The 14,658-nt window shown below is 38.5% G+C and overlaps 2 protein-coding genes and 1 long non-coding RNA gene across 3 annotated transcripts; all 3 read right to left on the bottom strand.

The window, feature by feature from the left end:
• Nucleotides 1-2,439: 2,439 nt before the first annotated feature.
• On the bottom strand, nucleotides 2,440-4,548 carry LOC143415133 (interferon-induced protein 44-like). The gene is made up of 6 exons (XM_076880576.1): nucleotides 4,519-4,548; nucleotides 3,973-4,053; nucleotides 3,596-3,748; nucleotides 3,331-3,502; nucleotides 3,138-3,238; nucleotides 2,440-2,890 (listed from the first exon to the last, which is right to left on the bottom strand). The coding sequence occupies exons 1-6, from the start codon at nucleotides 4,546-4,548 to the stop codon at nucleotides 2,723-2,725; spliced, it is 705 nt and encodes a 234-aa protein (XP_076736691.1). The 3' UTR covers nucleotides 2,440-2,722.
• Nucleotides 3,745-7,025, bottom strand: LOC143415150 (uncharacterized). Its single transcript, XR_013095764.1, has 5 exons — nucleotides 6,987-7,025; nucleotides 6,757-6,802; nucleotides 6,388-6,408; nucleotides 5,822-5,855; nucleotides 3,745-5,319 (listed from the first exon to the last, which is right to left on the bottom strand). It is a non-coding gene; the product is annotated as an uncharacterized LOC143415150 (long non-coding RNA).
• Nucleotides 7,026-9,118: 2,093 nt separating this feature from the next.
• On the bottom strand, nucleotides 9,119-14,425 carry LOC101474864 (interferon-induced protein 44). The gene is made up of 9 exons (XM_076880305.1): nucleotides 14,376-14,425; nucleotides 14,196-14,231; nucleotides 13,407-13,439; nucleotides 12,566-12,599; nucleotides 10,687-10,882; nucleotides 10,294-10,446; nucleotides 10,044-10,215; nucleotides 9,844-9,944; nucleotides 9,119-9,636 (listed from the first exon to the last, which is right to left on the bottom strand). The coding sequence occupies exons 2-9, from the start codon at nucleotides 14,209-14,211 to the stop codon at nucleotides 9,457-9,459; spliced, it is 885 nt and encodes a 294-aa protein (XP_076736420.1). The 5' UTR covers nucleotides 14,212-14,231; nucleotides 14,376-14,425; the 3' UTR covers nucleotides 9,119-9,456.
• Between the last annotated feature and the right edge of the window lie 233 nt (nucleotides 14,426-14,658).

The raw sequence follows: 14,658 nt of genomic DNA, 5'->3' as shown, positions 1-14,658 counted from the left end.
GTCTGCCTCTGTTAGTTGCTGGTTCGTCGGCTTTATTCCGTATTTGTTCCTCCGTCTTCCTGGTGATTCTCCCTGCAAGGTACCCTCGTTTGTGTTCTGGCTTTGTGTTAAATTTTAGTTTTCCCAATTTAGAGTATTTTCTGTTCTGTTCCTCTCCCTCTTTCCTGTTGTGCTTTATTTCACCTTTTGTTAAAGCTCACTCACTACTTAGCAGTCCGCATCTTGGGTCCTTATCTCCATTCCACACGTCTGCTACGCCAGGCGTGACACAAAGAGTTGGCTCTAAGAGCCATTTCGTTCGCAACCGACACATCACTAATGTATTGAGTTTTGCTTCCCCTTGTAGTGATGGGATTTCCAGCTCTTTTTAGAGAACCGGCTCTTTCGGTTCGGCTCACTGAAAAGAGCCGGCTCTTTCGGTTCGGCTCACTGAAAAGAGCCGGCTCTTCCGGCTCCGAACCGGCTCTTTAGGTTGTTTTGTTGCTTTAATTAATTTATTATTAACAAAATAAAATTATGCACAAAAGGAATTAGTAATGTAAAAAAAGTGGTTTTATTTATATAAGTTTATATATAAATATATGCGGTGGCCGCTAGAGACAAAGCATGTACAAACTCCAAAAAGCACGAACCAACTCCAAAACACATTTCTTGCGTGAACTGAACTTCCAAAACAGAGCTACCTAGATCACTTAAATTACACAATTGAAAGCATATGTGTATTATTTGTGTATTTATACACAAGCACTAATATATATTCAAATAATTTAAAAAAAATGTTCATTTACCTGTTACTACCACACACCAAATCCGGTCATTGGTACTTGCTGGCTTGTGTAGCCACTAGGTAACAAAAGCTCAACACTGCGCCTAGCATCCGGGAGCACTTGTGTTGTGTTTTGTACGTGTTTTGGAATTTTTACGTGTTTTTCAGTTTTTACGCGTTTTGGAGTTTGAACGTGCTTTGTTTCTAGGGGCCACCGTAAATATACTTTCATTTATTCACTCCACATAAAATGTAATAAATAAATCATATAATACAAAAACCAACTATTCACATTTCAACTTTTAACTATTTAAATGTTCATCTTTTTCCTTTTAAACAAATTTAAAGTGAAACAGCACAAAACACTGCAAACCACAACACAATTAAATATAAATTAAAATATGAAAACAAAAAGAAGATGCACATTCTCTGTCATATGGGCCTGAGTGAATAAACTTTCTGTATCCTTTATTATCTGCAACTGAAAATAGTTGTCTAATGTGATGTTGTCCCTGGCTCTCTTTCTCTCTGTCTCTCCCTCCTGCTCTGTTCCTGTGTTTCCGCCCCTCCCCCCTCTGCCCAGCGCAAAGCACAAGGCTCGCATGCAGAGTGAAGTGGAAAAAAGTGCGAGAGAGGGTAAGATAAGGAGCTGGCTTGCGTCGTTCACGTCAAAGAACCGGCCATTTCGTTCGCGACCGACACATCACTAATGTATTGAGTTCCCCTTGGTCTCATCACTTTTGATTACTCCCAGCTGTGCTCTCCTCCTGTGCCTCATTTCCCTCGTTCCCCCTCTGTGTACTAAATCCCTGTGTTTTCCTGCTTGGTGTCACTTCTTCCGCAGTTGCTGTGTAAGCGCCTTGTTTTATAGCCACGTCATGTTATGTCTCGCCTAGCCATTTGTGGTTTAGCCCAAGATTCTTAGTTCTCATTTCATGTTTGTTTCCTTTTTACTGTTCATGTACTTAGTGCTAGCATGTATTTTCCAACAATAAAGCTGCTGCCTTTCATTAATTATTCTGTGTCAAAGCCCAGTATTTGGATCCTAACCAAGCCTCCCACACAGCTCACTTTGTCTTTCCCTGATGAGCATCAGTAATAAAGTCATAGGCACAACTTTATTTAACTTCCTCATGTTGGCTAAAAACTATTTTACAGATATGATCTTAAACCAGGACACAGACACTGTAATTGCTGACCTGATATCAAATGTATACGTAGACTGAGCCCATCTTTGATGTTTGTTTTTATATCTACTCTTTCCTCTCAAACTTTTAAACAGCAGCGAGCAATACATATACACTGTTTATTCCTACAATGTTCTTACTCTCACACTGACAGTAGTAACAAAGTATCAGCATGGCTGAGTTTACTGTAAATGGAAATAATTAAACAAAAAGCTACGTAGGAAAACTTACTAGTTTCATGAATAGTAGTCCGACTGTGACTAGAGGACAGATGATCTGTACCATCTGATTAAGCTCTCAAATGCATAGCCAAGGGGGGGACTAAGCACATATCCTGATTTGGACTTATATATCTAACTGGATGTTTGTATGGGTTGAAAACCTAAGTAATTAAATATCTATTCATCGATCCTCTACCACTTATCCAACTTAAATTACAGTTCTTTAAACAAGAAATCACTGATTCACAGAGGAGAGTCTTACATCAAGGGTTAAAATGATTTATTTGAGTTACACGGCAGATAGCAGTGTACAAGCATATATGTGTCATTCTTCATGCAGTTACCATTTTGAATATACCGTAAATAGCAAAAAATACATGTGCTGATTTTCCTTAAAGTCTATTTGGATTTAATTTGCAAAAGAAAAGAAGTTTCTTTTCACACCCTTTTTGTTTGACTGTAGCGATGGCAAATGAAACATGAGCAAAATCACTTGAAGAGTAACTGAACATTTTCATTTTCTAGCTCGCTCACACATTGATTACAGGTCAGGATTGTACGTCATTCAGGTAGTCCTCTCCATAGTCAATGATCTTTTTCAGTACACTCAGTATCAGTGAATCCACATCGTTATTCGTATCAGTTTCTTTGTGGTAGTTCTTCACGAGGAAGATGCAGTTCAGTGGAATACCCAGGTCCCTGTTCACTGTGTCCATCTAAGTTTAAACAATATTACATTTAAAAAACTGAAACTGTATTGTTGCACTAGTGACAACTATATAATTACTATACTTACTAATTATATAATTACGATAATTATAAATTACTTATTCAAATATTTGTACTTATTATAGCTGAGGTTTCTGTTCAAATATACTGAAATGTACAGCTGAATTTCAGATGTGACATCCATGTGTAAACTGTCTACAAACTCATGAAAGTTATGAAAGTCCTGGAACATACCAGCTGATTTAAGTGCTTGCTCCTGTAGGCGTTCTTTATGTCTTTTTTGACTTCAGGACAGGCTTCATCAATTTTAGTGATAACAGCTATTTGTGGGATCCCTGCCAATACAGAAAGCAATGCAATCATTTTATCTCATGTTTTTCTACTATTTGAAATCGTGATGTCATACATGTAGAACATCTGCTCTCACCTTTGTCACGAGCATGTAGTCTGACTTCTTTCATCTTCTTCCAAGTTTCATCACTGATTATGCTCACTGTGTCAGCTGGAATGACGAAAACCAGAATGTGGACTTTGTCATCTAAAGTAGGAGAACTGTTGTAGTCAGGATCCGATTCACGCAAGAGAGCTGTGGGTTTGAACTGGGGGAAAAAGCAAAATCACTTAAACCTTTTTGCACGATACAGTTTCTGTATCACAGACTGTGTTCAAACATCTGGATGAAAACATCATACCGTGTAACCTTCTTTGACATGTCCACTAATGGCAAGTTTGATGTCTTCTACATTAATTAATCCCTCATCGCCGTTCTGAAGCCCCTTGGTGTCAGTGAAGACAAAAGGGTAAAACGTTTCTGGATTTCCTTTCTGAATTTTAAATGTCCTGTACTGTAAATAAAAAAATGTGGTGTTGTTATATTAGTGCCAAATACTAAAGACCCTAAACAGTTTTCAGAATAATTTACACACTAGTTGTGCTGACTATTTTTCACTCGTTTATAGTTTAATGCTTATAAAGCAGCTACCACTGCAGTGCGCTCCTGTAGTCATAGAAAACCTCAAAGGAAATGAGTGTGCAACTATCATAAGAATAGATACATCCTCATACATACTGCAATGGTGAAACTGTCACCAGAGGTTGCTGCTGCCAATGCTCGAGTTGCGATTTTGCCTCTTACAGTTTTTCTCAAATGCTAAAACACATGTCACAAACGTTACCACCAGGTCCCCCAATGTCCAAACACAACACCCTTCTCTAAAGCTACATAAACACAACCACACCTTCCCACTGCAAAACTCAAACTCCCACACCAAGAGAGCAGCTCGAAGCTGTCAAAACTGTAAACACTATACACAGCATTACACACTACAGCAAAACAATTGAAAACACAATGCTCAATTTGTGAGAAGGTTCTTTGTTTCATAACTGCCAATGCATATTTTAGAAACTATACAGTAACGGATCGTCGTAGATCTCTGCAGAGGATTAGGCATTTAGATTTGTGAGTTTCATATGAGTAGTATAAATCTATAGAAAATCCTGCATGTACGTACACTACTGTAACACAACTCAATGCAAAAACAGAATCTATTGCACACAACAGTAATCTTGAAAACATGAACAGGGTGTGAAGTTTTTTTATTTACGTTATTCACACCACACACACACCACAATCACTGTGCGGCATCATGTCGCTGAGCTGTTGCTCGCATCTCGTCCGTAATGATGGTGCGAGGTTGTCTTGCTCTCCCTCCTGGACCTTCTCCTCTCCCATGTTGGCCTTCTCCTCTTCCTCGTTGGTCGCTCCTCTTCCTCCTCTCATTTGAACTCCTCTTCCTCATTGGCCTGCTCCTCTTCTTCCAGGGCCAGCTCTTCTCCCTCCTCTGCATCAAATTCCTCTTCCCCTGACTCTGCCTTCATCCATTGTGTTTGTTTGGAACCTTCAGCATACTGTGCACTCTGAACTTGCTTTTACATGTGGGTACAGCATTAGCAACAAGTGTCTTCAATTTTGAGTCATTGTGTGTAGTGAATGACGCCAGGTGTGTTCCCTGTGTTCAAAGATTGGTGACTGTGGCAAGCATTTTGCATCACATGGGCTTTCATTTGAGGATATGAGCAGAGTTGTTTTGCAACATGTGTTTTAGCAAGGAAAAATGTGTTTAGATTTATGAGTACAGAGGGTTGTGTTTTGTGAATTGTGTCTTCATGTGACATGTGTTTATGGTACTGGAATATGGTGGCTACATTTAGTAAATGTGTTTAGACTACTGGTCATTTGGGTTACAGGATTGGCTTTTGTGTTTTAACATTTGAGAAAAACTGTAAAGTACTGTCCACAGAGTTGATGAAGCTGGACTTTCCAGCACCTGGTGGTCCATGAAGCATAATTCTGAGATGCTGGACATCTTTGTGAGGCTTGTAATCTCTGACAAGCTGCAGGTCTCGCTCTCTTTCACTGTTCATTTAGAAAATTACAATAGGATTTAGTGTGCACTTACAGTTTATACAACAGTGTTATGAACAAACACATCAAACAAACAAAACACTTGAGGGCTGTACTACTGAGACAGGCTGACATCTGTTTTCTACTACCTGCAATTTCAGAAGCCTGAAATAACCAAATATGCATTTCTGTGTCACCATGTGAAACTATGTGAATTCCACATTGTGACTCAGAGGTTTGTGCTGCTGTAACAATTTGAATGTAAATATTTAATACTTCAGCAGAGAATCACTTACAGTGACATCAGAATGAGCAAAAATGTGACACCCACAGATGGGTTTAAAGTCAAATTGAACGAACATTAAACATAAGTTACCACAATGATCAAACAGGTCAAAAGAGATTGATTTTGTGATATAAAATTGTGACTCTAGGATTAACACAGGTGAAATTAAATGGTTAATCTTAATAATTCTAGTACACCTCTCTAAGCAACCACACTCTTAATACTCACCCCCATGGTATGCTCCTCTCTTCTACCTCTAACACTGTAAAGTGAAAATGTTAATTGTATGAGTCACACTGGAAGGGCAACGTTATAAATTAATTACACATTATGTATTAAGGCTGTTAAACACTGAACGTGTTGCTTTTTTTGAGGAAAGTTCTTCCTCAATAAAAGCACTGTGAAAACTAAAAATGAAGCCGACGTCAAAGGATGACGAGCTGAGAAAAGTAAGAAACTAAGAAAACAGCAGCAGGGAGAATTTAACGGTTGGATCCAGGAGCTGAAGCTGTGTTCGTACATAGTTCTTGATGTCAGTGGGACAGTTTGAGGCGAGGCAGGGAAATGATTTCAGAAAGCCGCATTGAGTAGCTGTGTGTCTGAGGTAAATAGTATGACATGATTACACTTCCTGGAATTCTGCTGCTCAAACTGTCAGTGTGAACAGCTGCATTAGCTGCACTAACAGACGAGACCAGAAAATATTTGCGCAGATTTTACGTGTCCGGTGTGTAAAAGCCTCAAGTTTTTTCCTCAGGACTAAATAATTTTGTATCATATTTAAAATATCTTACGAGAAGGTGGTGAGCGATTACCTGCAATTGAAATATGACAAAGTAAAAACATGTTAGCAACACTTTTCCATATTCAGGCACAGTTATATTAGATTTCCAGTCAAATGAAATGTTACTTTTTGCCAAACCAAAGGACATTATGGTAACTTTTCTGTTGTAAAATAACAAATTCAGATCAAGATCACTCGAGTCTCCAGTATTTCCTGATTTCAAAACTGTTCAGTCCAGTCAAGCCAGTTTTACTTGTGTAGCTCAATATTACATGTTAAACCCACGAGGGCTTCACAAACATGACAATATAGGGCAAATCAAAAGAGAAGCATGAAGAAAACCACCAACAATGAATATGAAATGAAAAAAACTGCTTACCCGAAAAAATTTTTTTAATATTGAACATTTTTTTGTCATCAACTATCTGTGAATTAAACAAGCAAAAAAGACAGTAAATTATAAAACAGTAAATTCTTGAAATTCTTCTTGAAATTAAATTATTTAACTTGACACATGTCAACCAAATGTGAGATGACTCAATAAAGGTCAATTTAATAATTTAATAACTGGATTTCCTGCATTGGATTATTAACACAGTGTTACCTTACCTGAATGTCCAACTGTGCTGTGAAGTTGCCGTGTCTTGGTTGTTGTTCACACTGATGTAGATGATGTGTGACTTTGGATTTATAAATGTCCTTTCACTTTCTCTTTGGGTCATGTGACTTCTATTATTTGCTCTATCTGATGCCAGTCTAATGTAGTTGTAGCTGCATAGCTTCTTAATGTGTATGTGTCCCTTACACCTATTTCTTAAAATTAAAAACGTACTTCTGTCATAATCCTGGGTTTTGTAACCAGCGTTTTCAGTTTTAGCCTCTGATGTAGTTTTAATGACTTTTTTACCTCCACTCCAGTTGTGTTTTCATTCTGATTTAGTATTCATAGTTTTCTTTGTTAATTATTCTCAAGTTTTTCTTCTACTGTATGTTCCTGGTGGTTTTGAGAATTTATTGTGTTTTGTTCTGGCATTTTGTATATTAGTTTTGTTCAATTTCCTTTAGAACTCATTATATCCTCTGTAGTTTCTGTTTATAAGGTAGTTCATCTACTTGATTTTATTATTCCAAGTTACCTTCTTTTATGATCCCGTTCTGTTTCCTACTTGTGTCCCTGTATCTGTCTTGTGTCTTTGTGCTCTGGTTGTCTGTTTTCCTATGTAGTTGTGTCCATTGTTTTCCCATTCAGTCATATTTCCCTTCCTGTTTGCTGCATGTGTGTGTTTTAGTTCATGCTTTACTTTGATAGTCTCATGTGCTTGATATTGACCCCCATGCTTCCCCGTCTAATACTGATTTGCTCCCTGCTGTCCCGGTCTCATCTGTATTTATTGTGTTCCAGCATCAACGCTTTATTGGATCACATTGATCATTTGAGGCTCAACACTGTCCTCTAGTGGACCAACGAATACTCAAGAGGCACTCTAACAGTAGGTTGACATATGTTTGCAAAAACAGGTGTAGATATTACAGCAGTAATTACTACAGATAACACTCTCTGGTAAACATTACCTCTACACAATAACATCAACTCCTTATTTGGACTTGTATATCTACCTGGATGCATGTATGGATTGATAACCTAAGTCAGCGGTCCCCAACCTTTTTTGCGCCACGGACCGGTTTATGCCCGACAATATTTTCACGGACCGGCCTTTAAGGTGTCGCGGATAAATACAACAAAATAAAACTAGTACCGGTACCGAAAAAAGAAGATTTATTCATAACACACGTGAAAAGACCCAACGATAAAAACGATAACAAAATAACGCTCAAAACCGAAAAAAACCCCTGAAAACCACACATTTCACACCTGAGCCTCAACTCTCGCAGCCCGGTACCAAACGACTCACGGACCGGTACCGGTCCGAGGCCCGGGGGTTGGGGACCGCTGACCTAAGTCATTAAATATCTATCCATACATCCTCTTCCGCTTATCCAGCTCAGGGTCATGGGGGTGCTGGTGCTATCCCAGCTGTAATAGGGTGGACAGCAGGGAACAACGTGGACAGGTCAAAGGTTTATTACACGGCTGACATGCTTCACAATGATGGCTTTATAAAATAAATGGGACTTAAAAGCATACCCTAAAAATGAAAATGATGAAATGAAAATAACTATTTATGTGCTATTTATTCTGATTATTCATTTAGGAACTTATTTACCTGAACACATTGGAGTTAGAAAGATGGGAGAAGTCCTAAAGGTGGTGTCGGAGAGGCGGATGTTGTCCAAGATAAAGACAATGTTGGATAACACCTCCCACCTATTCCATGACATGCTGGTCAGTCACAGGAGCACGTTCAGTGAGAGACTGAGATTACTGAAAAGCACCACTGAACGACACAGAAAATCATTCCTGTGGCCATCTGTCTGTACAACTCATCCACTTAACACACTGTTTACTGCAATAGCTACACCCTTCTTGCACATCTTCTTCCTTTTTCAGCTATTTATTAATAAGTGACTTTTATATGCATGTATATATTGTGCTATTCTTAGTTAGTGTATTGTCTGTCTTTGTTAATGTTTGTTTATAATGAAGCGCTGTAACAAAAAATTGGGATCAATAAAGTATTCTGATTCTGATTAAAATATCATTAACTGCCAACGTTATCAATGTTATTTCAATATAATAAATACAATGAACAAATAAACACACACGCTCTGGTCAGTCGTCATTATTTTCAGTGAACAGATTTAATTACAGTTCTGGAAACAAGAAATCACTTACTCAGAGAGGACAGTCTTACATCGAGACTTGAAATCAGTTATTTGAGTTACACAGGAGGCAACAGGTTACAGGTATATAGCTGTCATTTTTCATACAGTAAATAACAAAAAGTACATGTATTAGTTTTCTTTGAAGTTTATTTGGATTTAATTTGCAAAAGAACAAAAAGTTTAATAAAATAAGAACAAGAAAAAAATGAGTTTGATAAAGTTTCTGGTGAAATTAACTGTTTGTGTGGCTGTGATTGTAATGATGGTGAAGCAAAATCACCTTTTTCTATCCCCCTCACACATCATCTGGATCATTCTGGTCATTCAGGTAGTCCTCTCCATAGTCAATGATCTTTTTCAGTGCACACAGTATCAGTGAATCCATGTTGTCCTTCGTGTAAATTTCTTTGTGGTAGTTCTTCACGAGGAAGATGCAGTTCAGTGGAATACCCAGGTCCACGTTCACTGTGTCCATCTAAGTTTAAACAACATTACATTTTTAAAAAACCTGAAATCGTATTGTTGCAGCAGTGACATAATTATAAATTACGTCTTGAATTATTTGTACTGATTCCAGCTGAGGTTTCTGTAAAAATATACTGAAATGTACAGCTGAATTAGAGATGTTACATTCATGTGTAAACTGTCTACAAGCTCATGAAAGTTACTTCTTTGAACATACCAGCTTATTCATGTGCTTGCTCTTGTAGGCGTTCTTTATGTCTTTTTTGACTTCAGGACAGGCTTCATCAATTTTAGTCATGAGAGCTATTTGTGGGATCCCTGCCAATACAGAAAGCAATGCAATCATTTTATCTCATGTTTTTCTAGTATTTGAAATTAAGACATAATAAATGCTCTTAGAACCACATCTGCTCTCACCTTTGTCACGAGCTGCTGCTCTGACTTCTTTCATCTTCCTCCGAGTTTCAACACTGATTATGCTCACTGTGTCAGCTGGAATAACTAAAACCAGAATGTGGACTTTGTCATCTAAAGTAGGAGAACTGTTGTAGTCAGGATCCGTTTCAAACAAGTGACATTTGGGGTTGAACTGGGAAAAAACGGAAAATCACTTAAACCTTTTTTACGATACAGTTTCATAGATTGTGTCTGAATGAAGATGTCATACCCTGTAACCTTCTTTTACATGTCCACTCATGGCAAGTTTGATGTCTTCCACAAGAATTCCTCCCTCAGCACCCCTCTCCAGGCCCATGGTGTCATTGAATGCAAAAGGATAAAAGGTTCTTGGATTTTCTCTGTGAATTTTATATGTCCTGTACTGTGAATGTAAAAAATAGTGTTTATAATGTCATATACTAAAGACCCTAAACAGTTTTCAGAATAATTTACACACTAATTGTACCGACTTTTTTCACTCTTTTTATAGTTTATTGTCTACAAAACAGTTACCACTGCAATGCACTCCTGTAGTCCTAGAGAACCTCAAAGGAAATGAGAGTGTTTTCATGCAAGCATTTAACAGCAATTATGATAAGAATAGATACATCCTCATACATACTGCATTAGTGAAACTGACACCAGAGGTTGCGTCTGCCGAAGCTCGAGTTGCGATTTTGCCTCTTAAAGTACTGTCCACAGAGTTGATGAAGCTGGACTTTCCAGCACCTGGTGGTCCATAAAGCATAATTCTGAGATGCTGGACATCTTTGTGAGGCTTGTAATCTCTGACAAGCTGCAGGTCTTGCTCTTTTTCACTGTTCATTTAGAAAATTACAATAGGATTCAGTTTACACTTACAGTTTACACAACAGTGTTATGAACACACACAAAATAATAAAACAAACAAAACACTTGAGGGGTGTACAACCAAGCCAGACTGACATAGGCAGGTTTGAATTGTCTAGTCTGATAATATCAAAAACCAGAGTCAGAGAAAATTAGCATCGTGATGGTGGTTATTATTGATAACTCAGGCTTTTTGTCTCAGTGTGTGATGCTATATAAAAGGGGCATTTGACATGTCATCTAGCTCGTTGACCTGACTGTTGGAGACAGAGCAAAAGGTGCTGTGGATCTATAATGAAAATGATTCATCTTTTGAAATCACAATTCAACACATTTTTCTGCTAGCACAGTTCTTCAGTGGAGGATTAAATCTTTGTATTGATACATTTACACATTATCTGCTGCAATCTGTTCTGACATTAACATCTAATGGCAAACCTCTAAATTACATAAGCCACAGCAAAGCTTTATTAATTTTATTGATGGATTCTCTGTGATAAATATCCAAATAAACCAATCAGTGTTCTAATCTGTTTTCTACTACAGTGGTACCTTGCTATAACGCGGCTTACCTTTTCGTTTTTGTGCAATTTTGAATGCTTTTTTTGTTTGTTTGTTTTTTTACAACGTCTTGTTTTCTGTGAACTGATTGGCTTAGATCATCAATCAATCTCGTCCCGTGTCTCGTCCCAGTACAGAATGCGTTCAGCTTTCCAAATTTACTTAAATCTTCGATCGCTAGCAGTGTGACTCTGAAGTGCTGTACTGTATGTTTGTAAGTTTTCTCTCCAACATTGTCGACTAAACGTTTCGCACCGTCAAAGGCACCTGCGGTAGCACCCAAAAGGCAGAGGAAGATGCTAACATCGCACAAAAGTTGGACTTCTGGACAAAGGAAGGTAGAAATTAATGTATTTTTCGGACCATAAGGCGCACCAGATTATAAGGTGCATTAAGCGAAACAAAACAGATAAGTCAACCTTTACTCAACTCATTCTTCTTGCTTCCTCTACTTTCGTACCATTGATTCATTAATGTTGAATTCTCTCGCAGCTACTCTATTCCCATGTTCTGGACCTGAAAACAGGGTTTGATCTTTGGTTTCATTCTATAATACTGGACTTATTTTTTTTCGAAGGCCTTAAAACATCTATAATAATTGTAAAAAAAAAAAAAGATGAGCATTTCTGCATCACCATGTAAAAGAATGAAAATTATTATTATTGTAGTAGTTGTGGGAGTCTCCTAGTGTGTGTGAGTATAGTGGCAGACGTTTCATGCTGCTAGTGTGTCTGTTCCGAGAGAAACCATTCATAACATAACATAACAGGCTGGCACCGATGCCCCCACATGTATGTACGGGCGGAGTAGAGCCTTGGAGACCTAGCCTGTATGGTCTTATGTTGCTAATGTCAAATAAAGGTCTGTTGTTCGATTTAACTGACTGGCTCCCCCAACAACATGCTCGGTGGACCTGCTAGCCACTCCTTCCTCGCCAGACTGCTGTTATAACAAGTTGAAACAGATCAATTTCGTGATATAAAAATTGTGACTCTGGGATTAACAGAGTCACAGAGAGTTGGTGAAATTAAAGAGTTATTTTTTAATAATTCTGGTACACCTCTCTAAGGAACCACACCCTTAATACTCACCTCCATGGTATGATCCTCTCGTCTACCTCTAACACTGTAAAGTGAAAATGTAAATTGTATAAAAGTCACACTGGAAGGGCAACATTTTAAATGAGTCACACATCATGTGTTAAGGCTGTTACACACTGAACACGTTGCGTTTTTGAGGACAATTCCTCCTCAATAAACGGACTGTGAAAACTAAAAATGAAGCCGACATCAAACAATACCAAGATGAGAAAAGTAAGAAACTAAGAAAACAGCAGCAGAAAGAATTTCATGGTTGCATCCAGGAGCTGAAGCTGTGTGTTCGTACATAGTTCAGGATGTCAGTGGGGCAGCTGTTGTTGAGGTGTTGTTGGTAGAGTTGGGACCAGATCTCAGGAGGCAGCGAAATCATTTCACAGAGCCAACTGAACTGGATTATCATGTAACTGTGTGTCTGATGTAAATAATATCACGTGACTATTTCCATCTGGTTGTGTATTCAGTACAGGTGTCATGTGAGTTAAGAGCTGCCAAATGCAGTGGGCTTGTTGGTCAGGTCTTTTTTATTTAGATTCAAGAAATCGGAAGAATCGGTTGGTCTGAAAAAAAAAAATGCCGCGATTTATTCAGGGTTTCAGTAACGTTGCTCTGACTCTAATCAGTCTCACCTCGCCCAAAGTTCAATTACTGAATCTTTTTTTTCTAAACTTCCTGGAGTTCTGCTGCTCAAATGGTCAGTGTGAACAGCTGCATAAAGAACAGATGAGTCCGAAAAATATTTGTAAACCAGGAAGTATTTGCACGGATCCGGTGTGTAAAAGCCTCTTGTTTTGTCTTCAGGTTTGAATTTTGTACAATATTTAAAATATCTTACGAGGAGGTGAAACAGGGCGTGCTGGCCGTTTAACTGCAATTGAAATATGACAATTTACAAACATGTTAGCAACACTTTTCCATATTCAGGCACGGTTACATTAGATTTTCCAGGCAAATGAAATTTTACTTTTTGCCACTTTCAAATCAAAGGACATCATGGTAACTATTCCATCCATCCATCCATCCATTCGCTTCCGCTTATCCTTTCCAGGGTCGCGGGGGGCGCTGGAGCCTATCCCAGCTGTCATGGGGCGAGAGGCAGGGTACACCCTGGACAGGTCGCCAGTCTGTCGCAGGGCCAACACACAGGGACAGACAACCATTCGCTCTCACATTCACTCGCACATTCACACCTAGTGACAATTTGGATTATCCAATTAACCTATCCCCACAAGTTGCATGTCTTTGGACGGTGGGAGGAAGCCGGAGTACCCGGAGAGAACCCACGCAAACACGGGGAGAACATGCAAACTCCACACAGAAAGACCCCGGCCTGATGGTGGAATTGAACTCAGGACCTTCTTGCTGTGCGGCAACAGTGCTAACCACCGTGCCACCGTGCTGCCCCGGTAACTATTCCATTATATAAAATATTGCAAACATCTGTAACAAATTCAGATCAAGATCACTTGAGTCTCCAGCATTTCCTCATTTCAAAACTATTTGTTAAGTCAAGCCAGTTTTATTTGTGTAGCTCAATGTTACATGTTAAATCCCAGAGGGCTGAACAAACTGTGTTAAGGGCAAATCAACAAAGAAAAAGAAGAAAGTCACAACAATGACTTACACTGAAAAAGTTTCATGTCTTTTTGTTACCAACTACCTGTAAATAAAACAAACGGAAAAGAAAAGTAAACTCTTTTAACTTAACACATCTGAACCAAATGTGAGATGACTCAATCCGCTCAAATTAATAATTTAATGACTGGATTTCCTGCATTGGATTATTAACACAATGTTACTGTACCTGAATGTCCAATTGTGCTGTGAAGTTGGTGTGTCGTGGTTGTTGTTCACACTGATGAAGATGATGTGTGAGTTTGGGTTTTAAATTGTCGTTTCACTTTCTCTTTGGGTCATGTGACTTCTGTTATTCTTTCTATCTGATGGCAGTCTACTCTAGTTGTACCTGTATAGCTTTCTTTAGTTCTCTGTCACGTTGTACTGTTTGTCTGCCTCAGTAATTTTGTCTCCTGTTTTTTTCATCCACCTGGATTTGATGCTTGCGCTGTAAAATGGTAAATGGCCTG

The sequence above is a fragment of the Maylandia zebra genome, linkage group LG23 (genome assembly GCF_041146795.1).
Source record: "Maylandia zebra isolate NMK-2024a linkage group LG23, Mzebra_GT3a, whole genome shotgun sequence".
Taxonomy (NCBI): Eukaryota; Metazoa; Chordata; class Actinopteri; order Cichliformes; family Cichlidae; genus Maylandia; species Maylandia zebra.
This window is presented reverse-complemented; position numbering and strand designations above follow the sequence as displayed.

Excerpts from the sequence above, each read along its gene's own strand:
- LOC101474864 (XM_076880305.1), bottom strand. Across the intron at positions 12,600-13,406 it reads ACGCCCTGTTTCACCTCCTC|TGTTAGAGGTAGACGAGAGG; the intron begins GTAAGATATTTT and ends TTCACTTTACAG. Across the intron at positions 10,216-10,293 it reads ATGTAAAAGAAGGTTACAGG|TTCAACCCCAAATGTCACTT; the intron begins GTATGACATCTT and ends GTTTTTTCCCAG.
- LOC143415133 (XM_076880576.1), bottom strand. The coding sequence starts at position 4,548 with ATGCCGCACAGTGATTGTGGTGTGTGTGTG. Across the intron at positions 3,749-3,972 it reads GTGACAGTTTCACCATTGCA|TACAGGACATTTAAAATTCA; the intron begins GTATGTATGAGG and ends TTTTATTTACAG. Across the intron at positions 2,891-3,137 it reads GCAAGCACTTAAATCAGCTG|ATGGACACAGTGAACAGGGA; the intron begins GTATGTTCCAGG and ends GTTTAAACTTAG.